This window comes from Rhipicephalus sanguineus, chromosome 1, assembly GCF_013339695.2.
Source record: "Rhipicephalus sanguineus isolate Rsan-2018 chromosome 1, BIME_Rsan_1.4, whole genome shotgun sequence".
Taxonomy (NCBI): Eukaryota; Metazoa; Arthropoda; class Arachnida; order Ixodida; family Ixodidae; genus Rhipicephalus; species Rhipicephalus sanguineus.
This window is the reverse complement of record NC_051176.1, coordinates 117,595,963-117,622,537: the sequence shown is the minus strand read 5'-3', so window position 1 is coordinate 117,622,537 and position 26,575 is coordinate 117,595,963. Positions and strand designations below refer to the sequence as shown.

At 45.2% G+C, this 26,575-nt stretch overlaps 1 protein-coding gene across 3 annotated transcripts in view; it reads left to right on the top strand.

Moving 5' to 3' along the window:
• Positions 1-26,575, top strand: part of LOC119396605 (protein FAM102A) — a 49,600-nt gene that overhangs the window by 12,353 nt on the left and 10,672 nt on the right. For 2 of the 3 annotated variants that reach the window (XM_037663898.2, XM_037663891.2), the window contains exons 4-7: positions 4,250-4,440; positions 9,287-9,453; positions 11,719-11,893; positions 19,720-19,819. In XM_037663898.2, the coding sequence (XP_037519826.1) occupies positions 4,250-4,440; positions 9,287-9,453; positions 11,719-11,893; positions 19,720-19,819 (633 nt within the window). The remainder of the gene's footprint in view (positions 1-4,249; positions 4,441-9,286; positions 9,454-11,718; positions 11,894-19,719; positions 19,820-26,575) is intronic. The other variant, XM_037663905.2, reaches the window with a different exon arrangement.

The following is a 26,575-nucleotide window of genomic DNA, read 5'->3' as shown; positions in this document are numbered from 1 at the left end:
GGTCACCCATGCATAACTGGCTCGTCAACACGAAAAAGAGGCTTTTCATTTTCGTCATCTTCTTCGAGTGATGGTCATTCGGATACAGATATTTATCCCGTGTCCGAAGTGAAGAAAGCGAAGGCGGTGAATTGAGCATCTCCTCCGGTGATGATGAAAACAGCTCGGAAGCGAACATTGCGAGTGCTCGCCAGTGGATCCTGCTTGATGCGGGCAATCTTCCTGTGAAACCTCCTTGCTTTTCATTCTTGGCCATTCCAGGCAAGGCTTTGAACTTGTCATTGCCAGATGACATTATGGAATATATTCAGCAGTTTCTTCAAATGTGCTTCGTTTGCTCTCGGAAGCGAGGAGAAAACGGGAAAAAAAATGAGAAAGGAAACTCGATTTTGGTGCAGGAGCTGCAACAGGCTGCCTTGCGTTATTCCGTGTTTTGATTTGACTAAGTATGTGGTACAAATATTTTTTCAACATCGACAAGCTGCTTTTTAGTACAATCAGATTCGAAATCAGCAATAAAAAAAATAGGCACTTTTGGTTGAGAAATTGTCAAAAAAATAAAGCACTTAAGGGGTTAAGTAGGTGACCTGTAGTGAGTCCATGATAATAAAGAAAGCCACTCTTGCCATGGAAGGAGGCTTGGTAAGCCAGCAGCACGCCAGGTTGTGCTGCTGTCACAGATTCTCATGGTGCCTGTTTGAGCCAAGTTAATTTTTTATTAGTAAAATTGGAGTACATTGTATTGTGAGAGAGCCAAAGATTTAACAAGCTAATTTCAAGAACCTTAAGTAGACCACAATAGCCTAGGGGTGTGCGAATAGTGGATTTCATAACCGAATTGAATACGAATCGAATAGTGATGAAACCGAATCGAATACGAATACGAATCGAATATTATTCGAATAGTTTTCGAATAGTAAGGCAGCAATTTTGAATGGAAAGGAATAGATAAACTTTATTCAGGTTTTGAAAATCACCCTAGAATTGCAAGTTCTATTTAAAACGAGATTCACAAACGTTAACAAGGCACATTACAATTCTATTTAACCAACAAAAACACCACAATTACGTATATTGAGGTAATTCTGTATACAGCAGTGATAATAAAATTACACAGAGCAACACGCAAGGGCTTATATTTACAAAGCACGAAACAAAATAACTTCAAGTACCTAGGCCACCTACATAATGCAAACTACTCACATGATAAATAACACGGGCTATGTGTGGATTTTCCACGAACTTCGGTATTGTGAAATCTGCCTTGTGCGAAATTTTCTTACACAAACTCGTGCTGGTCAAGCTGAAAGCGTCACAAAGCAATTCTGTTTCTCAGAGCGCTTTAGGACAATATCGGTAGTTCCCGTGCAAGAACACTAGTTCCTCAACGTGTTTCGAACTCAGCGACTCTCTTCTGCTGGTAACTGTATTAGAGCAGGCTGAGAAAAGCCTCTCACTAGGCACTTCGGTTACAGGAATACGAAGGTAGCGCTTCGCTGCCGTCACCAGATTTTTGTACTTTGCCTTACCTACGTTCTGCCACCATTGAAAAGGGTTGTCTTGACGTGGCAGCAGCGGAGCTTCAAGATAACCTGAGAATTCCTGCATTAATATATCAGCACCCTCTTTTTGTCCTGCAGCGAAGCTACTGAAAATTTTCCACAATGGAGAACACTCACTGGCTTGTCCACTTTGGTTGGCACTACAGTCTGCAGGCATCTCCACGTCTGCTGAACGGCAAGACATTTCTTTGAATGCACCAGAGCTCGCACTTCCACTTTTTCTTCGTCACCGTAGCATACATATTTGAAACGTGGATCAAGCAATGTGGCAAGACAATTGGGTGCAGTAGTGCTTACAGCCGGAAACCTAGCTTTTATCGATTTCAGAAGGTTCTGCGCAAAGTCGTACTCGTCACAGTCGCTTGTTTTGTCGCAAAGCAACACCTTCATGCAGTGAAGGAGGGGCACGACCAAAGATAGCGTCGGGTAAGACTCGGCACACGCAGCTGTTGTAGCCTCTTCCACTGGCTGAAGAACTGTCACAAAGGCCGACCGACACTTAACGCCACTCTCCATTTGTCAAGTTTTCAACCGAATCATTTCCGGTCAGGTCGATCGTCACGGCAGTCTTCAGCTTGAGCAGACGAGCTAGCATCGCAAATTCGCTGTTCCATCGCGTTGAAACATCTTGGACGAGCTCAAGTGGAGGGTCAACGGAAAGCTGCTTCTGTATTTCCTGCAGTCTTGCCCTCGCAGTGCTGCTCCGCTTGTAGTAGCCGACGATGGTCCGCGCTTTGGCACACATGTTTGCGAAGCCAATCGTTTCTTTCTTGGCATCTTGAACACAAAGTTGTAGAGTATGTGCGAAGCATGAAATGCGAACCCACGGAGCCTGCTGAATAGCGCAATAATAATAATATCTCGGGTTTAACGTCCCAAAACCACGATATGATTATGAGAGACGCCGTAGTGAAGAGCTCCGGAAATTTCGACCACGTGGGGTTCTTTAACGTGCACCTAAATCTAAGTACACGGGCCTCAAACATTTTCGCCTCCATCGAAAATGCAGCCGCCGCGGCCGGGATTCGATCCCGCGACCTACGGGTCAGCAGTCGAGCGCCATAACCACTAGACCACCGTGGCGGGGCAAATAGCGCAAACAAAATTTCTCGCGTTGTCAGTGACAACAAAACAGGGAAGGTTGTCACTGATACCCCAGTACATGAAAATTCCTTGAAGCAGGGAACGCAAGTTGCTTGCTGTGTGGCTCTCGCGGAGTGACCGGCACGCAAGCACGAAGTTATGTGGCTCAAATTCCTTGCTAAGTACATGACAAGTCACAGCTACAAAACTGTCCCCAGCGCGTGATAACCACCCATCCGTCGTAATTGCAATGGATGCCGCGCAAGTCTTCAAGATGCTTTGCAACTTCTCGTACACGGCATGTCTTGTTGCAGAGTACAATTCTGGCACGACACTCCGGGAAAACGTTGTGCGGCTAGCAACTGTGAAATTCGGAACTGCGCACTTCATGGTTGCAATAAAGCCTCGTTCTTCCACTATTGAAAAACTGTGCAGACCAGAGGCAATAAATGAGCCAATTTTCATGGTGAGCTCCCGGGAGCGGGTACTGTTGGCACTTAGCTGCGGAATAAAACCTAGGCATAGACCCGTCCTTTGCCTACAACCGGCATTTTTTGATGCCGGCGTCGTTGTGGTGGCTGCGATGCGACTGCTATATTCTTTGTGGGCAGCTGGATGGCGCTTCAGGTGGTTTATCAACGGCGTGGTAGTGTTGGTCGGTGTCTTCAAAACGCAGCCACAAGTGCGACACTTTGACGATCTAGTCCCAGTTCGGTCAAAAAAGCTCCAAACTGAACTTCGTTGCTTCCTCGGGGTGGTCTCTTGTTCGCTACTCATGGTGCGCCACGGTACGAAGCAGCAACTTGAACGCAATTAGCGAGCGTTGTCCGCCGAAAACAACACAAATGAGCAATGGCACTTCGCATTACGGTGAAAAAGAGAGTATAGTGCGAAAGCGCTCTAACAAGAGCACGTGAGAGATGACTGCGATGTATGGCTTAGAGCACGGCAAACAAAACCACCGCTCTTATGATGATGCTAATGATGATAGCGGATTTATGACTTTTTAGCTTCTACGCTTTGGCGGCACTGGAATGTTAAGCAAAAGCGGCTCCATCTGGTGATCAATATGACGCCGATAGTCTCGTAAAAACTACAGCTGCATGAATCTTAGCGAATTAAACAAGAAAAATCACCTCTCGATGTTTCATCGTTTCGTTCCTTTGGTGTTTTGTCGTAGGCGCTGATTACTCGAAAATTATTCGAAAACTATTCGAAAATTATTCGGTATTTCGAATATGCACTATTCGATTCGAGTGCCGAATCGAATATAACAGTATTCGATTCGTTACTTGCAATTTTCGAATATTCGCACACCCCTACAATAGCCACTTAAAGTTCGAGTGTACTACGAGTGTACTTAGAAATTTATGATGTCACACTGACATGTGAGCACTTGAGATGCTGCGCAAAATCAAATATAAAAGAATGGAACTTTCACCTTTATTGTATTTATAAGAATCAGCCTCCTACAGCAAAAGTGATTAACATAGAATTAATGAAAATATACTGATAAAGAATACTTGTTCAATCTGAACTGATTTAGGGTTTCTCCTTAGTATCCCTTTAATGTGCATTGGTTGCTTCCTTCTTCTTCATAACAGGAGGTCAAGGGAGGCAGGTCCTTCCAGAAGCTGGGCTTTGCAGACCTCAACCTGGTGGAGTTTGCTGGTGCGGGTCTCTGCTCACGGCGCTACTTGCTCGAGGGTTACGATGCCAAGCACCGGCAAGACAACTCTATCCTGCAGTTGTCACTTAGCATGACACTCCTCTCTGGAGATCCTTGCTTCAAGGCGTATGTACATGACCTAGTTGCTTTTCACTATGACTGTCGCTGTATTAAATATTTTAGGAACAAGGCCCCTGAAAGTGAACCTTAAACCAATTTTTATAAAAATGGGAAGACGTGCATGTTTGGTTTTCTATGCAAAGAAAGGCAAATACCTAAAAAGCTAAGTCCACAGTGAAACTTCACCCTGAAAATAAAGCAAGCAAGTATGCCTTGTATATACAGGAGAACCCATTTGATACGTTCCTTGCTTTTGTGTTTTGCTGGCTGCAGTGTCATGCATTTGTGGTCCCAGCCTAAAGCCTATTGACTTCCTTGTATTATTTCACCACTCGACACTTTCCCATCCTAAAATGTTCCCTCATGTTACATTGCATTTGAGTGTGGTGGTCACATAAATCTATAAATGCAGAGAGTAATGCACTCTCGCTTGTTAGCAAAGAGCTGTTGTCGAAGCACCCGAAGTATTGCGCATCAGTTGAAACATACCAGAATAAGCATGTTGAGCACAATGTGATCACAGGGTCACATATTGGGCGAAGTTTTGCAGGTGTTAAAGCAGAGAGGATGGCTTCAGAGAATGTTGCGTTGCAAAGGCCGGCTGTATGACTCTCTGTGATCGTCGTCATCATGATTGCCATAGCAATGATGATGTTAAATGGATTAATTAAGCAGATGTTATTGCACTTTATTTTGTTGATAAAAGTATGAGCATTGCATGGTTGTTTTACTTTGCTTTCGCTGTCACTTTTTCACCTGTCAGGCATATTTGTAGTTTAGTATTTAAAGGCCAACTCCGGCGATTTTTCGAGGTCAATGGATCTCAATAAAATTCGCTGGGTACGTTCCTTTTAATGTTCTCGTTATTTATGCCAAATTACAAGCTGGAGAGATACGCAGATTCATTACAAATGAAATTTATTGATTGCCCCGACTCTCCCCACCTCACTTCCTTGAATTATTGGCAACATTGTGTGCGTGATGTCATTTTTGGTAAAGCGGAAGTGACGGAACCGAGGGGCCACTAGAGTGTCTGCTAACCGCAAGGCAACAATCGTGTGTGTTTGGCCAGCGCTTCGTTGGCTGGGCGTGCGAATTTCAGTCCCTGGTAGTATAGTGCATGAGATGGGTGGCAAGTGGTGTTGCGTTGTGGGCTGCACACTATTCCCTGTTGGCAGTCACGAAACACTCGCACCTAACGATTACCCTGCATCTTTATATTAGAGTGTTTTAGCTAGCAATGCCGGTTTACCGCACGGAAAGTGCGGTGATACCGTACCGGCTAAAGAATGCACATGCGTGAGCATTAATGTACGGAAACACTTTCTGTAACATATACAGGGTGCACCGTGACCGGGCCTATTGGTATACGGTGAGCTGCACGTCGTGCGAAACAACGTAGCCTAATCGAGTAACGTTGGTGTGAAAGGTAGCTCGTACTTGGCTTGTATTAAATTCCTTCGGCCCTACCAACGCGATGTTGAACGCCACTCTTGCCAAACTTATGCACTCTTCCCATAGCAATATTAAGAAGCTTTAGTTAGTCCGCAAACTTCTCAGCGATAGCATTTTACGCGATCGCGACCCCACAAGCTCGAGCCGCCTGGACAGGTGGCGCCATCTGGCGGTGGAATGTGCAACCAGGCAAGCAAAGAACTAAACAGGTGTATTCCACTTAATCGAAGAGGAATGGCGATTTTAGTTGGCCTCCAAATGTGTCGGAATCGCAGCTGTCATTTTCCGACAGCTCCGAGGAGCTTGTGCACGTGGCACGGTTAGTCACACACAAGATATATTTCCGACGGAGTCACCTTTCCCTTGAGCGTCTGCTCTTCACCGCTTTCGCACCTTTCACACTACGCGCTGGCGGGACCGGCATGCCTTGCATGGTTTCCGGTTTTTGCCGACTTATACGTCACGCGAAGACAGCATGCTCGGTTGCGTTTCGGTTTCGGTGTTGCGCTTTTTTGCTTATTTAAAATTATTCTCCAATATGCCGAGTATTTCTGCTATCGGGCCCATGACAGGAGCGTCTCAGGAACATAACAGCGCCATTACTTTAACATGGCTAAAACGTCGCCGGAGTTGGCCTTTAAGCCTAGAAAGGCACGCTTAAAAAATGAATGCTTTGAGAGTGGCACTACACTTATGCATTGATTTTGGGGCCTTCCCCACTCCTCTGATTTCCTGGCTTCGTTATTACCTTGAAAAATGTGCTTTTCAAATTTTCGTTTATTACAGGAGGACATGAACCTAATTTAATCTTTTCCTACCATTCCCACTGGCCATTGTTAACCTGCTATCAATTGTTTGAAATGCCTCTTTTGAGACCTTACATGCTGCTCGCGGACGTACTGCATTATGGGACGTGAAGGAAGAGAACTAAAGTTGTGTTTTTTAGGTAGTTCACTTTTTCTCAGCTTGGCTGTGAATTTTGAAAACGCTTTGGTATCATCAAATTAGAGCATGACAATTGCCACCTCACCAAGCGGTTCGCACTGTTAGAAAGATCACAGATCTCGTGATTTTGCTTAGTCTTCGGTTGATTTTATCGGCAGCTCAAGCAGCAGCAAGTCTGAGGACGTTGCCTGTTCAATGTACTTCGATTTTGAGACCACTGATGGTGAAGACCAGTGTGGAACACCTGCAGTTCTCACCACAAATGCTCGTGTGCTCCTCTGCTAGCAGATGTGTGCGATCCTTGTGTTTTTACCTCGGATGCTGAGAAATGGCATTCGGAGAGATGGACAAATGAGTCGATGAACGCAGTGTACCGAAGGAAAGAGCGAAACAAGCAAACGCATGCAACTCCGCTAGCGTTCGCTGTAAACTCGTGCACAACTGCACCACCGCAACTAAATTTTGACCTCTGGGTGGTTTGGGGCCCTTTAACAATTGAAGGCAAACGGCATATCTTTCTTTTCAATCAGGCGTACAGCTTAGAGCTCGGTATTCATTTCAATAAAGAAAACCTCAAAACAAGCATCCAAACAGCATGATGGATGATAAGGCGCCTGTGAACAATAGGAATACCCTCCATAGTTAAAAACAGCGCGAAGAAGACGCGGACAAGAAAGAACACAGGACTAGCGCTGTTCTTTCTTGTCCGCGTCTTCTTTGCGCTGTTTTTAACTATGGATTCTTACCAACTACCTCGCATTCACTCACTTTTAAGGCATACCCTCCCATGCGTTCCCGGTAAAGATTAGGTTGCAGCTGCTTTGCACTTCACACGAGGGCTTTGAATGACGTCAAACGGCCCTTCCTTCTCCCCACATGTTTCCCGCTTTCATATATAAAAGGGAGACCCGCCTAGCAACTCATTCAGTTCGTTCTAGGACTGCCATGGGTAGACCACGGAAATTAGACACCAGAAGAACAGCGTGAATACAATGCTCGACGAAAGGAACAAGTTTGTCTTGCTGAAAATGGTCGTGGAACCAATCACGGTCTACCACAGTGACCACAAAGCGATTATCACTATCATTACTCTAAAGTAATAATAAAACATACCCCCCCATCAGCATGTGTGGTGTTTTATACAGCCTCGCTGGGCATTCACGTTCGCAGGGCGGGATGGTGGCCAATTTTTTACACCATAGGCTACTTTCATCTCTGTTTGAGTGACTCTGCTGAGCTTAGAAACAAGGCAACCTGATGGACACTATGAGACAGGATAAACCTAACAGGAACAGAGTATGAAATGGAGTTATCACATTTTTATGTTTTTTGGTGGACTGTGTGATGCCATTTATCCTTTTGATGCTTTGTAACTCCCTTCATAGTTTATTGCGATACATTTATCTTGAATCTCAAATTAATTCAGCCATCAGTCGCCAACTTAAGGAACTACATCCTTGACCTAAAAGAGGTATGTTAACATTTATATTTGTGCATTATGCGTTAAAAGCAGTTATTTGAGATCTACTAATGCGAGTCCAAACATCTTTCTGTGGTTCAGCTGTGCCAAAACAAGTTATATGTACCAATGGCAATGCCAGTGACAGAACTAAATATTTTTGCACATCAAGGACTACCTCAGCATACCCTGTAGCTTCCACTCCACTCCACAGACGGAGTGTAAGTGGCAAACAGTCTCATTGTGTGCTATTGTTCAAGTGCACACCCAGGAAGGTGTATCTGTGGGCTCGAGGCTAGGCAGCTTCATTTGGGGGAATGAATTGGAGCACACCCTCACAGATGTGTGTGCTTGAAATGCAGAACACTAAAACTAAATTTTAAAACTTTTAAATGTATACAAGATCTTCAGTAACATGTTCAGATACCTTTTCTTTCCATAAAAAATCTGGAATTGAATTCATTGTCCGAAGATATTCTAATGTGCTTACCTGATGATGATGATCATTTTTTTTCTATGCCTAAGATTTGATGAGTCATGATAAATATTTTCCCACAAAAACTTCGTTCTGCTTTGAAATTTGAACCAGTGTGCAATTTTGTACATTTGCTTCTTCTTTTATTCTTTTGGCCCTTTTTTACAAGACAAGCCCAAAGAGGCCACACTTTACTTGCTGCAAAGTTTACTACATGGTTATTTTGCTGCAGTCTGGTTCTCTCATTTGTAATGTTTAGGTGTGTATGCTCACACTTGCTGTGGCGCACTTTCCCATGTCCTGCAACAACAACCACCAGAAGGCTGAAACATCACTTTTTTTAACTATAGTCCAGGCAAGCACTGGTGCCAAATGGACGAGTATAAAGACTAGTGCAAGGGGGCAATGCATGTAAAATAATTTGGCCAGCATTTTGGTCAGTGCTGTCAAAAGAAATATGCATATTGTCACAAGGGTAGAACACACTGACCTAAGTCTTTTTATTGGTTTACACGCAGTCCCACACTGCTGCCATGCCCTGCACCCAGTGAGCAGCAGCCCAATGAGCTGCACGTAGCGGCTCCCAAGGTGGATGACCACAGTGGTAGCAGCATTGCAAGCAGCAGCAGTGGCTTTGGCAGCCTGCCTCGTAAGCAGCGGCCTACCATTGGCAATACATCTGCAGGTGCGCTGTAACGCATTTGGTCTTTGTTGCTGCCTTGTCCCAGTGGGTAGTTTTTCCACTGCAGTCCAACTACGAAGTGCTGAAAACTCTCCTGCTTCTCTCAGATGGAAGTTCTCCAGCCATGATAAGCGTATAAATTACAGTAGAACCTTGTTAAACAGTAGTTTTATGTTTAATGTAGTTGAGACGAATCCCAATTTGGTCTCCAAAGGGCCTAATGCATTCGCTAAGTGCCTTAAGGGACACTCAAGGCGAATAACAATTTTAGCAACACTTATAGATTAATGCTTGATACCGTCTAAAAGCTCAGTAATATTGAAAACCATGTTATAGAGATATTACAGTCAACGTACGATACAAAATCCAACCTCCAGCTGGGCATTGCAGTGCCAACCTGGTGAAGCGCATACCCAGTATGTCTCTGCCACTGGTGTTTAACCACTCATAATAAAAGGGTCATTGCAGCACATTGTAAGATGAAATAAAATACTAGCTATGCATTTCCATTAGGTTTTTGGTTAAAGCATCTTTTTGGTGTTGGCCTTGGTGCTGCATAAGCTTGCATCCCAGGGACAATTTTTTTAGAAACTGCACCAATCTCAAAGTTCATGCTGTCCCATCTTGGAGCGACAGAGGCAATAGTGAGAGCCGGAAGGATGTCATGGCTACCACGTTTGACGCTGACATGGGTGACGTGGGCGGTCGAAAAGTTTCGCTGCCCACACAGCCCTTTTTCAGTAGTTTTGTTGACATGCAGTGCTTTGCTCAAGCATGAAGCTCACTGTAACTGCAAGTAAGAGAAAATGCTGCGTCCATGAATTGTTTTCAGCTATCTTTCAGGCTGTGCTATTGGAATTTGTCATGTTTTAGACAAGAAACTGTAGTGACACCTGTTGCACAGGAAAGGGCTATTCCATATGCAAACTCGTTCTTCCTTTCTCGGGCATGGGCGATTTGGATTGCGCTTGGGGTGTGCAAGCTGTTGCTGTCATTTACCTACCAATTAGCGTGTACTGCAATCCCCATTTTGCTGCATAAAGCTTAGCACCCACAACACTGCCTTTTTCGGTAAGTGCAGAGACTGTTGGACTAGTGATTTCGACTTAGCAGTGATGCATTGATGCCTGTACGGATAACCATCAGAAATGCAGGGAGGCTTGATGCTGGCCATTGATGAATGCACTTTTTATCTCCAACAACCTTATCACAGTAAGCATCCTCATCTGTCAGGCAGTGTATGGGTTGTAGCGCTGTTGTAAGCTTACTGCACAAATATAATAGGTGTTGACTAAAATGCATTGCGCCGTCATTCACTGCCACCTCCTTGTAGGGGGCCGATTAGTGCTTGTTGCTTGTGGAAACGAAAGCAGCGTTATCATCATTGCTTTGGCCCAACAAGATAAGCACAGCACACATGGACCATCAGGTGCAGTCACTGCATGGACACTCCCACAGCAAACGTGTGCACGGCACAGCACAAAGAAATGCTTCGTGCTCTACTGTGCTTAGCGCATGCTTTCCTCGCATCCCTATCGGTTATGGTTTAACAAAGTTATACTTCAATGAAATTTTGTACTTGCAAGTGAATTCAACCGCTATTCATGGTTAAGTTCTACCATCAGCAAAAGAATTGCAAATAAATTTTGTTGCGCTGGTTTCACATTTAGTATAAAAAGCACAGTATCCAGCGGTATAATGTTTACTTGGAGGTTGACTGTTACACAAACTATTATCGGTGTTACAAATTTCAAGGTAGAATAACATTTGATTTAATGCACTCATGTATACAATTTTTTTTTTGCTTGTATTGAACTCCAGATACTACTAAAGATTGTTTGAAGCAAAATTATTTACACTCTATATTGTTTTGTGGGGCCTATCCTGCATGGTTTACTTTGTTGAAGGTAGAAATGCAGTGATCTTTTGCTCAGCTTATTTTTTATTAATTCTAAGAAAAGATGTTTTAGCTTCCAGACTGCATCCAGACGTGGTGGGGGCCTTTTGCTTGGATGTGTTTACTGCCTTTGTTTGCACTGCTGGCTTTTGCCGTTCATTCCAAGAGTTACACAATACCATTCTACACTTCTAAGTGGCATAAATGTTAGCTTATTTAGTAGTGCTTTTGTGTAGTTGCTACGTAGGGGAGACAGATTATTTTGAATCCAATGTTTCAAGAGCTTCCCCAGCGTTTTAAGTTGCTATGGAGTACTTCGTGGTAGACCTCAGTGTGCAGCTGTTTTTACCTCTTCTCTGAAAACCATGCAGAAGGGGGCAATGGTGGCATGGGGTGCCCAGAGCCAAGCGAGCCCAGGCGGGAGGAGGACTTTGAACAATGCCACTCGCGCAATTCGAGCTATCACAGCCAACATTCTCGTGGCTCTGGCTATGGCAGTCTTCAATCGCACTCAAGACATGGTAGCTCCGAGTCTGGACATGTCAGGTAGGTCTTGCTCTGGTTCAACACAAAGCAGAATACACTTTAAGAAATGATTACAGTCGAACCCATTTATGACGATCCCATATATAACGATCAGCGGTTATAACGACCAAATTTCGGTGCGATATTCCTATGCTATTCATTGCAACTGTGTCCGCATATAGCAAACATTTTTCAAAGCCTACTACTTTTACAGAGAACACATCAGACACACTCGCAGTAAAAATATGGCATGTACAGTATAGACCGCTTATAACGTAAGTCGCCGGAGTCGCGAATATCCGCACTATAAGCGGTACCGCACTATAACCAAAACAACCTTCTTCAAAGGCTGCACTTGCGCAAAACGTGTTGAGCATGTAGCCTCGCGTGTCCGATAATCGACATATGCGATTTGGGGCGCTTACAACCTCTTAAATCTCCGAATGTTCAAAAATTAACCGCCAAAGACCCGCATTGCCAACGAAATAACACGGGGGAAAAAAGCAAACAAAACAAAGTGCCATCGCGGAAATTCGCCGACTACCTTCCAGGCCATCTCGAGGTATGCGCATTACACAGAAACCATGTCGAATCGCGACCGAAATTTCACGTGCTGAGCGGTACCGATCGTTCGATTTCACGGGCGCGCACGCTATGTCCGACATTGCAATCGAATCCGGAACCACCATTCGAGAGTTGCATGTGCCAACCATGCCCTCGTTTTCATTAACGATATGATTCTCTTCCCTTCAAGTGCAGCCATCGCAAAAAGTTTCGTTGATTCCGCACCAAACCGCAACTTTTATCGCCCGCGACCGCTACCGAAAAGCAACCAACGCTGATTAGGCCTAGCCTGCGGTTCAGCATGTTGTCGTGGGAAGTTTGTCCAAGACAACATGAAGATCGGACGTCGAAAAGATCGCACTCAAGCACTAACCCAAGAACAGCGCGCGCGTGATACGAAGTTTGTGTTCGCGGCCGGGAGATCAACGGCGACAAAAGCCCGCCAAGCTCGTTTAAGTCCGTGCACTGGCAGAAAAGGCGAAAGCTCGCGTCATGAAGCCGCAAATTTGCGGACGAGGTAGCAAACGCGATATCTGTAGCAAGTGTGATAACGACGACGCTTTTACCGACAGGAAACTTACTTTAAAGCGCACTTGATGAGGACGCGATCGCACGTTCCACGCGTAACGCGCTGCCGGCAAGCGGCCGCGGAGCCTTGCCGCCTCGCCACCGCCGGTGCAAAGGCTACTCCGTCGCCTAGGCAACCACCATCCTTCCCCACTCGGCGAGCCCGCACAGCGCTGCCGCGGTCTTTTTCCTCCCTCCGCCCCTCGTTCTTTCACTGTGCGTGCCCTCGCCCTTCGTAACGACCTCGTCGCTCCCTCCCCAGCGGCGTGGTACCTCCTTTGAGAACCGCACTCGCTACCCCGTTTGTCAGAAATATTTTCCCGCAACCGCATTATAAACGGTATTTCATCTTGGGGGACTGCACAATAAGCGGTATGCGTATACATGCGGTTCTATGGGAGGGTAAACGGGAGTTGAAAAAGACCGCATTATAACCGGTCCTGCACTATATGCGGTTACGTTATAAGTGGTCTGCACTGTACGAAGTGAAAAAAAAGGTTAAAACAGGCCTTCTAAAGCACGAGAGAGGCGTGCATTCGCGCATGCTCCGCTCCAGTTTACTCGCAACGCAGATATCCTAGATCGTCAAGCACCGTACGCAGATTTTGGACGCTGCGAGCAAGGCCACTCACTTTCCAGGCGTTTCTTCAGTAGTAGAATGGCAGTGAGAAAAAAAAAGAGGAGGCTGCATAAAGCGTTGCGGTCAGCTTTTGCTCGGCAACCTTGTCTGACACCGTTGTCTGCAGCTACGACCGCATACGATGAACCAAACAGTGGCTTGGAACATAAGAAGTCACAAGTGCAAGAAGCTATAACTGCATTAACTTTTCGTCGCGTAAAAGTTCACTGCACCCCTCAACTCATTGGCACCACAATGAGCCGCAAAAGGTATTCTGTCTTTTCGGTAATGGCAGAGACCAGTCGATCAGTGATTACGACTCCCGCGCGATAGTGGCGATGCCTCCATCAGAAAAGAGCAAAGGCGAGGTGGCGGCCCTCGATGAGTGTGCCATTATGACTTATCGCCAACAACCTTATCACAGTGAACTTTAGCTATCTCCTCGGCTGCACGTGTGGTGTAAACCCTGCGGATTGACGGCATACAAACGCGCCATGCTGCCGTTCGCAAGTTTGCCACCGCCACGTCGTGTGAGACTGCTTTAAAGTGCGCGCCGCTTTGTATAAACGAAAGTAGCTCACTGATGTTGGGCGGTGCGGGCACCAAGAAACATCAATTGATTGACGTTTCTTGGTGCCTGCCAACGTCAAACGTGAACGAACAGGCTACTCGCCGCGTTTGTGCACGGTACGGAGTGAAGCAGGCATGAATGCACAAACGTGCGCATACGTTACACAGCAAGTGACCCGGCAGTGACAGCGTGAGCTGAGTGGCCTACACGCTGCACGCAACTAGCATAGCCAGGGATGATCGGCTCCATGTAGCGGTACCGCGCTACAGTGAAACAGTATCAGTTCACCGCAAACGTGGTTTAACTTAATTCACTTGTGAGCACACAGCGGGTGTTGCTTCACGACGCGAAAGGGCTTAAATGGTCACCGGAAGGGTTGTTAGCCCCTTTTTAATAAAAATACTCGGGAAAAATAAAACCGGCTTGGTCGCCAAGTGCTAGTTTTTAAGGGGAGATGCTACTCAAAGACACTTTTTATTTAATATTCACCCTAGAGCAATGAAACTTGGGCTATTTGTAGAGATTTTTATGCTGATTTCAAATGTATAATTGGTTTTCTTGTAAGTTGCATACTTTAGGCTCTGCAGACAAAAGTGTAAAACATAGGCCTTATAGCCCCCCTTTTTCGATCCTTCAACTTGTATACATTTTGGCAATTGATGGCTCATATTGTTCCATTTGAACTGTAGAGTGCGGAAAACTATCTAGAAAATGCGTACAAAATATTTACTAGACATGAAAAATCCAAACATGGGAAGTCCATATTTTTCAGACCCCACTTGCAAATTTTTCAACGTGCATAAATAATATTAAGATTTGGAGGAGATAACTGCACTCCTCACACCATAGAGAAAATTTGGGCAAAATTTCATGCAGATCTGAGCACCAGAAGTACCAAAAACAAGAGGGGCACGCTGAAAAAGTTGCCAAAAAGTGTGTTTTGAGAAAAACGAAGTTTAAAGTTAAAATTGGATGTTGATTTATGAAAAAGGTAACGAGAGCCGATCACAGTTGCACACAAAAGAGGTAAATTGTTCCTCTAATAGCCACCGCCACTAAAATGAGCCAGCGCCATAAGTTTCTCCTTCACAGCTCTTTCAAGCAGAGCAGCTGTTGCGCGAGCTCCCGCTGCCGTAGGTTCTGCTTGCGATCGGTCCGTCACTTGCCGCACTTACACTGGCCTCCTCGCTCGAAGCAACTCGCTGCAACTTATACGTCATCGAAAGAATACTTTCAGGGCACTCGCTGCTCTCTCATTGTAGTTCCAGAAACGACGTCTTTGCATTTGTAAGCTGGTTCCCGGACGCATATTGCCGAACGGTGACACTTTGGACACACTGCACTGATCACGAGGATATTCAATGCTGTTATGTCAGCGATCAAGGAAGACTCTTTCTACCGTGATCTTTCTTCGTTGTCGAAGAGTCCGATCTTCTCTTTGAAAGGCACTGACATACTTGAACGCCATGGCAAACTTGTCGGAAGCATCGCCGTCGTTGTCGTGAGGCCTTGTGGCAGCAGACACACTTGCCGTTCGTCGAGTGTTTGGCTTCGATTTGTGCCAGCGTCCTCAAAATTTGTTCACCGAGCGATACTTCGCTGGCCGGTGACTGCGCTTGCTACAATTCTCTTCATCCATGATGAAAATACGCAAGAAAAATGTTGTTCAGCTGTGCTGCTAGATGAAACATGGACTCTGCAAGTAGGCTTCGCAACACGCAAGGCGCGCAGCGGCCAATGGCGCTTCCCGATCCGTACCACGTGATTTGAAAACCAGTCGCAGTGCTCAAAAAGTGCGGCAAAAGCATGCTTTCTTTATTTATTGCGCTTCAGCAACGCAGGAAAACCGTGGTTATTTGGAGATCTCCTCGTGTGATCCACAATGGCAAGCAGCCGCACATTATCGGCCACGAGGCGCTAGAAGACGACACACTTTCGGTCTTTTAACAGCCACCTTGAGCTCTTTAGACGCAATTTTAACGCATTTCCAGTTGAGTCTCGACTTTGATTTTTATTTTCGGAACAGTAGAGATACTAATCTTAACAAAACAGGTGAAAACAAAAAATCGATAATTTTTTTAAAGCTAATTTTTCGACTCGCATCTCCCCTTAAAGGGGTGATGAAGCACCCCTTGGGCTTGTTGAAAAAACACAACCTGCGGAAAGCTGACACGGCTATGAACTGCTCTGCAAAATATTACAGTCGTGCGCCCCGCATTAAGGCCACAAGCGGAGCGCGAAGTTGCCGTTTCCTCAGGCGCCCTCTTTTCAAACAGAGGCCGGTTCTCACTTTCGTCGATGGGCGGGGCGTCTGCACGTTGACATAGCAGAGACATAGCATGCTTATTGGCCGATAGCCGGATGAGATGCGCTTCTTGCCACGGGGTGCCGCCACTTGCCTGCGCCGCACTCCTCAATCTGCTAACTTTACACGGTAGCCGCACTCGCGCATGTGAATCACAGCGGAAGAGCGATCGTGTTTCATGACACGCGCTGACGTAACTTCTTACCCCCGTGCCATCCCTCCCTGTTTAGCTTCCAGTGCGCTCGTCGGCACGAGAAAAGAGAGAAAGCGCTGAGAGCGTGCGCCAAACCCCTGTAACTCCGCTGATTCTTGACGGATTTGAGAAATTTTTGCGGTAATCGATTCGGGAGGCAGTAAACTCCGATACTAAGGTCATTAGATCATTACTTGGAAAAGTGGTTCATGACCCCTTTAAGGGCGAGTCCATATACAACGAACTGCAGATATAACGACCACTTTTCAAGGCATTTTCAAGTTCGTTATACAGTTGAAACCACTTGTAATGATACCGGTTTTAACAATATATCCGTTATAACAATGAAAAGCTGCTGCACCGTCAACTTTTGTATGCTTACTATGGTAAAATAACCCACTTACTACAATGCCCCCATGACGCATTATTGGTTATAACAATGAAGTCTGGCTGCTAGGCGTCTGCGCTTAAAGGCAATGGAACACGAAATCCTTGAAAAGAAAGAAGAAAGTGAAAAATTGGAGCCACTACACCCTTGCCAACAACCGTCGAGCACTCGTACAATAGGCGCCGTCCTGCAGCCTTCTCAGAATCGACAGCCTTGCGCGCTTCTCCCGTCGCCCTTTCCACCCCTCCGAACATGAATGGGCTACTCTGGGCAAACCTTCAATACACGAATGGACCGCCCCAAGTGCACTGCCTGCGATCACAGTCAGCTCGCTCGCCCCTCATTTTGCGCAATTCAAAACAAGCAAGGCTGATGGACATGTGGTTTTCGCATGCCAGCCAGTGAGAACCACGTGGTGTGACACTTGTGGCGATCTCACCCCAGCGTTTCTCAAGCTGATAGGCTGCCACAGCAACATGTGTGCAGCCCATCACTTACGAAGGTCACGCTGTCACTTCCGGGGCGCTTGCTGTATCGTACGCATGCGTTTGCTAGGGAAGCGTTCGTTATGACATGCCCACTCCGTTCCTGACCTCATACAGGAGTGGCAATGGCGAGCTGCTTTCGTTCTTAAAGGCAACGCGTCTATGCAGCGCACTTAGCAGTCTCGCACAAAGAGGCAGCATGAACTACGACGCGGCGCAGTTTAGGTTATCTTAAATGCGTGCAGTACGCGTACAACTGCACTAGGCCACATGCACTACCCAAAAGTTAGCTGGAGATGCTTATCATAAGTGTTGCCGACGATTAAACTGTACTGGCGCATTTGCCGCCTGCCATATCTATCGCCTCTATCACGCCTCCACACATTTCCGATTCTTATCCGTAAACATCACCGCACTGCACCATGACAGTGGCCCCTTCAGATTTTTTATTAGCTTCACACTATTACACTTAGGCATTGCGGCAAAGCTACCTTTTGCACCCTACTATGGCCGCAAACGGATCGACTCGCAAAAGCGCTGGTTCGAACCTACAGACGCGGCAGAGGTGGAGGCTTCAATTAATGCCATTTCGGACCTACAGTTTGGGCAGAAAGTCCGAAAAATCGAACGCTGAAAAGTTTCAGCGTCAGAAATTTTGGACGTTCTTATAAATTGAGGTCTATGGGACTTGTGACTGTGCCGTGAAAGCGTCCAAATTTTCAAGCATGTCCGAAAAATCGGCAGCTGACTGTATTTTGCTTTTTTTTTCCTCAAAACATTTACCTAGATTTGGGCGATGCTTCATTACACAGTGTAAAACATCTGGGATAAAAATTTTGAATTCAAACAAGCTGCAGGTCATAATGATCAGGATGGCTACCGCGACCACAACCTACGTATATCAGGCTGAAAAAGCCTGCCTTTATGTTAAAGGCGCACATCCACTTTGCTAAATTGAAAAATTGGAAGAAAAAAAATGGAAACCACCTACTTCAGCATTTCTAACATCTGTATATTTGCCTTTATCTATGCTGTGTCAATATGATTTAGCTCAAAACACACTGTGCCAGAAAAAATTAATAGTTGGTGCGGGTGATTAGAAAAAGAAGCTCAAGAATGAACACATGCAATTCTCTGGAATGCTGAAAAAATGTGATGCAACTTGTTGCTGTTAGCTGAAATAACTTCTCGTTTGAAAGCGCTTTCATAATTATACTGAAAGCGACATGTCAACCTCATCAGGCTGTGCTTGAATACATTCAGTCACCATACATCCATAAGGACTTAAGCACACTTTACAGTTGATTAAATATTGTGAGCCAGCATTAAAATATTCCGCGGGCAGTATCGAAAAAGGGCATTTTCAGCAGAAGCTGACTTGGTGTCAGACTCAATTACTGTACCCTAAGTGCAGCCAAAACAGGCACTGCTGCTAAGGTACACTAAAGAGAAAAATAACAATTTCTCTTGTATTAGTAAATTACTTTTTTCACAATACCGAAATCATCACTCTTGCCGTTAGAAGACACTTGGCAAGTCGGAAAATACAGGGAAAAAAAACAACAAACAAAAAGAAAGACTGTTGGTGACACTATACTTGTGGTTCCCACATCAACTCGTTGCAACGTCATAGATTTCGATAGCGCCATCTTTGCTGTACATAACCCTTTGTTGGTAAAATTGAATATTACAGTCCGTTGTAAGGGAGCCAGAGACTTAACATGGCAAGTTTTCAGGAAATTTATCCAGCCAATGTGCCTCCAAAAAAAGACTGAAATCTATGATGTCGCTTTGACATTTCAGCTGATATTTTCGCGTGCATTTCAAAAATGAAACTTTGATCTTCATCTTTTCTTTTAATAGACAGCCTATGATGGCTCGATTACCAATATTATAGTTCTTAAAGAACAATTTATCAGTGTATATTGATTTACTATTTCACTTTAGTGTCCCTTTGAAATGACCATTACGGTGAGATAGTGTGAGGCGATCAATTATCTCATAAAGGTGAATTGCAGGATAGATGAGAGTCTCGTCCCATAGAAATATATTTATTATATGGGTACTGGCTGGCATAGTAGGCAGAGATCGAATTAATTGAAAAATTGATTAAGGGTAATCAAGTTACCAGAAATTTATTGTAACATATTTACAGGAACCTGAGCTCTGGTTCGAGCTATAGTGACACATTCCCAGGATCCTTGAAACCTCCAGATCGAAAGCGCCCCATCAGCAAGGTACAGAACTTGCTTTATGTGAGTGTTGACTCTTGCTTCATCTTTCTCTTTTTCTCACTTGTGAATTGTCACACCACATAATTGTCCTTTGTTGACCATTTTCTCCTGCAGCCTCTTCGAACCCTGTGTTTGCGTGCTGTGATAGTTTGGCTGTTTTGGTGTGCATTTTTGTCCCAGTTTCATCCTTTACTTCATTCCTTGCGGGTCTCATGGTTTCTGTGTTGGATCAATATAGCTGGCACCTTCACAACTTACAACGAAGTTACGCAACTTACAGGAAGTGACAACTGTAGCACTTTTATAAAAGTGCTACATTTGCAACTTCCTGTCAAGGTGCATACATGTCCTTGAAAACCTTTGAATTTCTTGACAAATTTTGTCTAATATTGACCATGTGACCGGCTTTCTGTGGTGGATAAGCATTCGTCTGGCGAACTCTATTTTAGAATTAGTGCTCCAGTGGGCGTGCACATCTCTTGCTTTGTATCATTTGGGCAGAGCTCAACACCACTCCGTGAACGGAGTGAGAGACACATATTAGCATTCTGTGATGGCTACCCTTCCATCTTTATGCTGCCATCTTCACGCCTTGTCTGATCATTTGTTTCATTTCCCCACCTGTCTGTCTGCCTTCTCCCACTTTCTTTCTCTCAATTTACCCCATGGCGTGACTTTGCTCCCACACTTATGCTGCTTTTCTGCTTGATCTTTTCCTCTCTGGAACGATCGGCACACAAAGCAAGGCTACAGATGCTTTTTGATATTTACCAATGTAATCAGCAGCTCAACAAATATCTAGAGTCTGCATGTGGTGGTGGTCCAACTGTGATATTTGCACCATTTTTCTACATTTCTGTTTGTCTGCGCCTCGTTGCGCTCATCCAACATCCAATTGCACTTTGTGCCAACCGCATCAAACTTCATTATTACGCCTGCCCACACGTTGCTGGGGCGTTTTTGGCCTCAAATATTCTTGGTCTGGCACCGAGCACACAACTGTTTTTGCACGTTGCCGCAGAACCCCTGCCTTCTCTCTACACCGATTCACAGCACTTTTTCTCATTATATGACGGCCTAACCAAAGTATCAGTGCCACTGCTTGTGCATGTGATCTCCATTATTGGTGGGGTTCAGCATGCTGTCTGGAAGCTGATCACTCATGATGATGAACTCGCAATAATACATACACAAGTGACTTTACTTTCTTGCATGCCATACTGTCGCACGCATCAGCCATACGACAACCACATTTAGGCACCGTGCACTGTGAACGGTGTCTTCACATGAGTAGTATGTCCGTGCGGAAGTGTAATTTTTCTATGAAAAAATAAAATGTTGCATGTCAATTGTAAAGCTAAGCCTAAATGCCCGTGTAGCCTGCATCAGGCACAGCATGGTGCTGCCGCCGCTTGCGGTCATTAAAGTGCCTGACGTGTGTTATGGTTGTTCAAAAAATTGTTCAAAAATTGTTCAAAAAATTGGGCAGTCCGAAAAAACAAATTCATGCTTTTTTATTCTGCTCAAGTGGTCAAATCGCCACAGCCACGTCCAAAATAGCTTTAATGCCTCCCAATACAATTATCAGGCATTTTGGTGCGCGCCCAGGCTCTTGCAAATACATTCGGTACCTGCCGCGAACTCCGCTTAACTACGTACGTGCCAACCGCCACTTTTGCATCTCGTGATGAGCGCCGCTGATAACAGCAAAGCGCGGAATAGATTACGGCTATCTCGCATGAAGCATTTGTAAACGATGACGCGGAACACAAAGACTGGCGGAAGAGCGGACGACTCGTCCTGCTTTCCCCGATGCGTGTGCGCATGTAAACGGTGCGCACACACATCGCCGAATCGCCGCCAATACGCAACATTTGCTGCCGTGTCAAGCCGATCGTTTCTAGTTGTGTACAGCACATCGCCAGCTAAGCTGACGCCGTCACTTTACTGTTGCTGTATCGTACGCATGTATTTATCATGAAAGGGTTTGCGATGCGCACATAGTTCCTGACCACACACGGGCGCGGCAATGGCGAGCTGGTTTCATCCATGAAGGCAACGTGTTTATGTGGTGCACTTAGCAGTCTCACACAAAGAGGCAGCAGGAATGGCGGCGCAGCGTATTTGGTTTGTCGCCTATTAAATGCATGCAGTACGCATGCAACTGCGCTAGGCCACGTGCATTACCGAGCAGTTAACTGAAGATGCTTATCGTAAGGGTTGTCAGCGATTAAGCCGTACTGGCGCGTTTGCCAGCTGCCGCCATCACGCCTCCGTGCATTTCCGCTGCTTGTGCGCAACATCGCCACACGGCGCCGCAATAGCGGCACCTTTGAATTTCTGGTCTGCTCGACCCCATAACGCTTCGGCATTGCGACAAAGCTGACTTTCGGACTCTGCTACTGTCTCAAACAGATCGACTCGCGAAAGCGCTGGTTCGAACCTACGAGATGCTAGACGCGGCAGAGGTGGGGGCTTCAAATAATGCCTCTCGGACCTGCAATTTGGGCAGAAAATCCGAAAAATCGGACGCGGAATAGCTTCAGCGTCCGAAATTTTGGACGTTCTAATACATTGACGTCTATGGGGCTGGTGACGGTGCCGCGAAAGCGTCCGAATTTTCGAGCATGTCCAGAAAAATCGGGCGTCCGAAAAATCGGCAGTGGACTGTAATGTGATTTGTTTGCTGTCACACGGGGAAACTAATGCCATTCGATGAAAATGTCATTTTCTGTCGAATTAGTTCCCGAAACACATTCGCATTTGATTTCGGACCGAATGCGTATAGTCTCGATGCCAGGGACCTTTTATGGAGATGACTGTTGACTTATGTATACGTAACTTTTGTAATTCGTAAATATCTTATTCTTTACCAGATTAACTTATTACTAGGGGTGTGCGAATATTCAAAATTTCGAATAGGGTTTGCTATTCGATTCGCACTGGAATTTTACTATTCGAACTATTCGAACTTCCCAAAAACAAATACAGTCAACGTCACATTGAAAGTGACCCCTTCAGATTTTCAATATGCTTCACCTCATTACACACTCGTATTGCGGCAAAGCTGCCTTTCAAGCTCCGTTACGGTCGAACTTTGCCAACACAGTCAACGTCAGATTGGAAGTGGTCTGTAGATTTTCAATACGCTTCACCTCATCACATCCCGGTATTGCGGCAAAGCTGCCTTTCAAGCTCTGCTACGGTCGCAAATGTATTAACTCAAGAAAACGCTGGTTCCAACATGGAGATGAAAGATGTGGCAGAAGTGGGGGCTCAATTAATCCTGTTTTGGACCTGAAATTTGGGCAGGAGGTCCGAAAAATCGGAAGCCAAAGCTTTTTAGCGTCCAAAATTTCAGATGTTCTTGGATATCGATGTCTACGAGGCAGATTTGGAACTCCGGACTTGAAGGGAGCACACCATTGTCTGCCGCATCAGTTGGGCTTCCTCAGAAGTTGAAAGAGGAGCAGAGGCTGAGGAATTGGCATCTTTGCCTGTCACGTGTAAAGTGTTATCGGCAACACTTTGGTTGCACCAAATCATGTACATAAATAGAATTTGGCCTCTACATTGCCTCATTCTTGATAAGAAAACTATGAAACACCACCCTGCCAGTGCTTCATCAACCAAGCGAAAAGAAACACTTTCATGTTGCTATCTCATAAAAATATGCTTAGAAATCCTCTCTAACTGAAATTTCGCTTCGAATTATTCGAGAAATATTAAAAAATATTCGATTCGATTCGCATTCACACTTCAATATTCGAATTCGCTTCGCACCCAAAATTTTGCTATTCGCACAGCTCTACTTATTACTGGTTTGATGACGTAACAGCACGCGCGAAAGTGTCTAAACAAAAGCTACTCTCAACTACAGCGGCTGGACGCCGGCCATGTTTCATTTGTGCTCTCTTGTTGTAGCCTATATCGCGGGCGTTGATCGTCAGATTGCACATGTTTTGGTAATCAAGGTGGTGACTACACGAATTAGCTGCCGCCTTCTCATTTCTGCAGCCGGGGTGTCAGTTGTGCTCTTGCGCTTGAGTTCACTATACCCACACCCGGTCATATCGTCAGCCATGTTGGTTTTCGCTTGGTTCTTGGCTTGACTTCGTTTGTGTCGTGCAACTGTGGCAAGTTGTGTAAAGCGGCTGCGTTTATATTCTTGAAGCAGCTGTTTAGTGATAGAAAATTATTTTCGAGGATACACGCATGTTAGGTGCAAGTTTTAATAGATTTTTATTTCTCCCACAGTCACGGCTCAGGAGGGCTACGGTCATGGTCATCATTTTAAAATATTTGTTTTCGTTGTGTGACAGCAGGCAGGTAAAATGACATTAAGTTCACCTAATGTCATTCGCCATAAATGACATTAGATTTGCCGTGTGACCGGGGTATAAATCTCCAACAGATTCCCACTTGCATATCTCAAATTACGCCTGTGAGTGTGCCGCTGCGGCGTGGGTTTCTCGCTGCTCACAGACTACCGAAGTGCAAATATGAGGAGGCGGTGGCTTCATTAAATCCAAAGTGCAATGCAAAATTCTTTCTCCGAAATAAGCTGTGTAAGTTCATGAGAAATAAATTGGATGCGGTTGCAGTTTCAGCAAACGCCCTTCACTGAAGTCAGTTTGAGAAACCCTTCCAGCGCCAGATCAAATGAGTTTTGGTGGTGGGATAGTCGGAAGGAGCAGTCTCGTGATGAACGCCGCTGATACCAGCAAAGTGCGGAATAGATGAAGGCTCTCTCGCTTGGAGCGTTTGGAAATGATGACGCGGAACACAAAGACTGTGGCAAAAGAGCGAACGACTCATCCGGCATTCCCCAATGCGTGTGCTCACGTAAACGATGCACACATGCAACCCCAAATCTCCGCTGATACGCGACATTTTGCTGCTGCGTGAAGCCGAATGTTCCTAGTTGTGTGCAGCACATCGCCAACTAAGCTGACTCCGTATCTGCTGGGGTGCTTGATGTACCGTACGCCCGCATTTGCCATGAAAGTGTTCGTGATGCCCACTCCGTTGCTGACCGCACACAGCCGTGGAACTGGCGAGCTTCTTTCATTCGTGAAGGCAACGCGTCTGTGCGGTGCACTTAGAGGTCTCGCTCAAAGAGGCAGCATAAGCGGCGGCGTGGCGCGTTCGGGTTTTACGCATACCTCTGCGCTAGGCCACATGCACTACTGAGCAGTTAGCTGAAGATGCTTATCATAAGGGTTGTCAGAGATTAAGCCGTACTGGCGCGTCTGCCGCACTGCGCTGCGACAGTGGCCCGCCCCTTCAGATTTTCGATATGCTTCACCCAATCACACACTGGCATTGCAGCAAAGCTGCCTTTCGGACTCTGCTACGGCCGCAAACAGATTGACTTGCGAAAGTGCTGGTCCGAACCTACGAGATGATAGACGTGGCAGAGCTGGGAGCTTCAATTAATGCTGTTTCGGACCTGCAATTCGAGGAGAAAGTCCGATTTCAGCGTCCGAAGTTTCAGATGTTCTTTTATTAGGCTTGTGCGAATAATAAATTTTAGGTTCAAAGCGAATAGTGATTTGGTCGAATAATTTCGAACCAAATTTGAATAGTATGTATATAACACATTATAAAGAAAAATGAGCCTATTTGTCATGACCCAACTAATTTGTGCACTATTTTTTTTAAATTGAAACAAGGCATGTCCAAATGTCATTCTTTTTGGTTCAAAGGGAAGTGGAAGCAACTGAATAGTAGCAGGGTTTGACTCGGTAGAATGCAAGTGATAACCTGTAAAATACGTTACATTTTAAACTTTACTATAATTAGAGCATATAAGCCAGTATAACAAGCTTTTAAACTTAAAAGTGATGAATCGATGTGAGGGTAATTTGTTCAATTAACCTTGAAGTGGGGCTTCGCGGCATTGCAGATTTCCCTCGGATATGTGTTTACACGGCATAGCACTCTGCGCTGCAGTGAAACCATCTTTACAGGTGGTTACATGCGGTTTGTATATGTCTATTCGTTCATTTCGAATACTTCGAAATTTAGAATAATTTAAATTCGTTTCGAAGCATGGTTTAACACCTGGTGCGATTCTACACTTCTACCACTCAATATTACATGTGTTCAGGACACTCCTTGGGCTACATGACATTCATATAGTGTTTTTTTCCGAAACAATTTCAAGCGCGGGTGCGGCTCTGTGGCAGAACAGCTGCTAGCTATGCAGAAGTCCTGGATTTGATTTCCACTCGGACCAAAGATTTTTTATTATTTCTTTATTTGCATCTACCTCAAATTTTCGCTTGCGGATAACGCCGATTTTTCGCTCACAACCAACGACGCCAACACCGGAACTTCTACAAAACAAGCTTGTAACGCTATCACATTATTCATCTGGAATGAGAATTGTATGCAATAAGTTAAGAATGGATGTTCTAAATCCAATTTGAACAAAAGTTATGGATTGCAAGTGAGTCGATGTCAAGCTGGGATCTCGCTTACGACGGTTGGGGAAAAGCTGTAAGAGTGTGGAAACATCCTATGGGGATTTGCTAGACACTGTACTAGTACAGGCAGTTGTTTAGTGTCAGTGTGTTGTGGGGTCTGAATGTGAGCCGCTCTCGGAACACACGGAGACAGTCATGCGGTCGTGCAACAACAAGACGTGTATATTTATTAACTGCTTTTACATCAACGAGCTCACCAGCCGAATCTAATACGCAACTAGTAGAACACGCTAAGTAACCTTATACAATGCCAATACAATACACAGAAAACATAACACACACAATG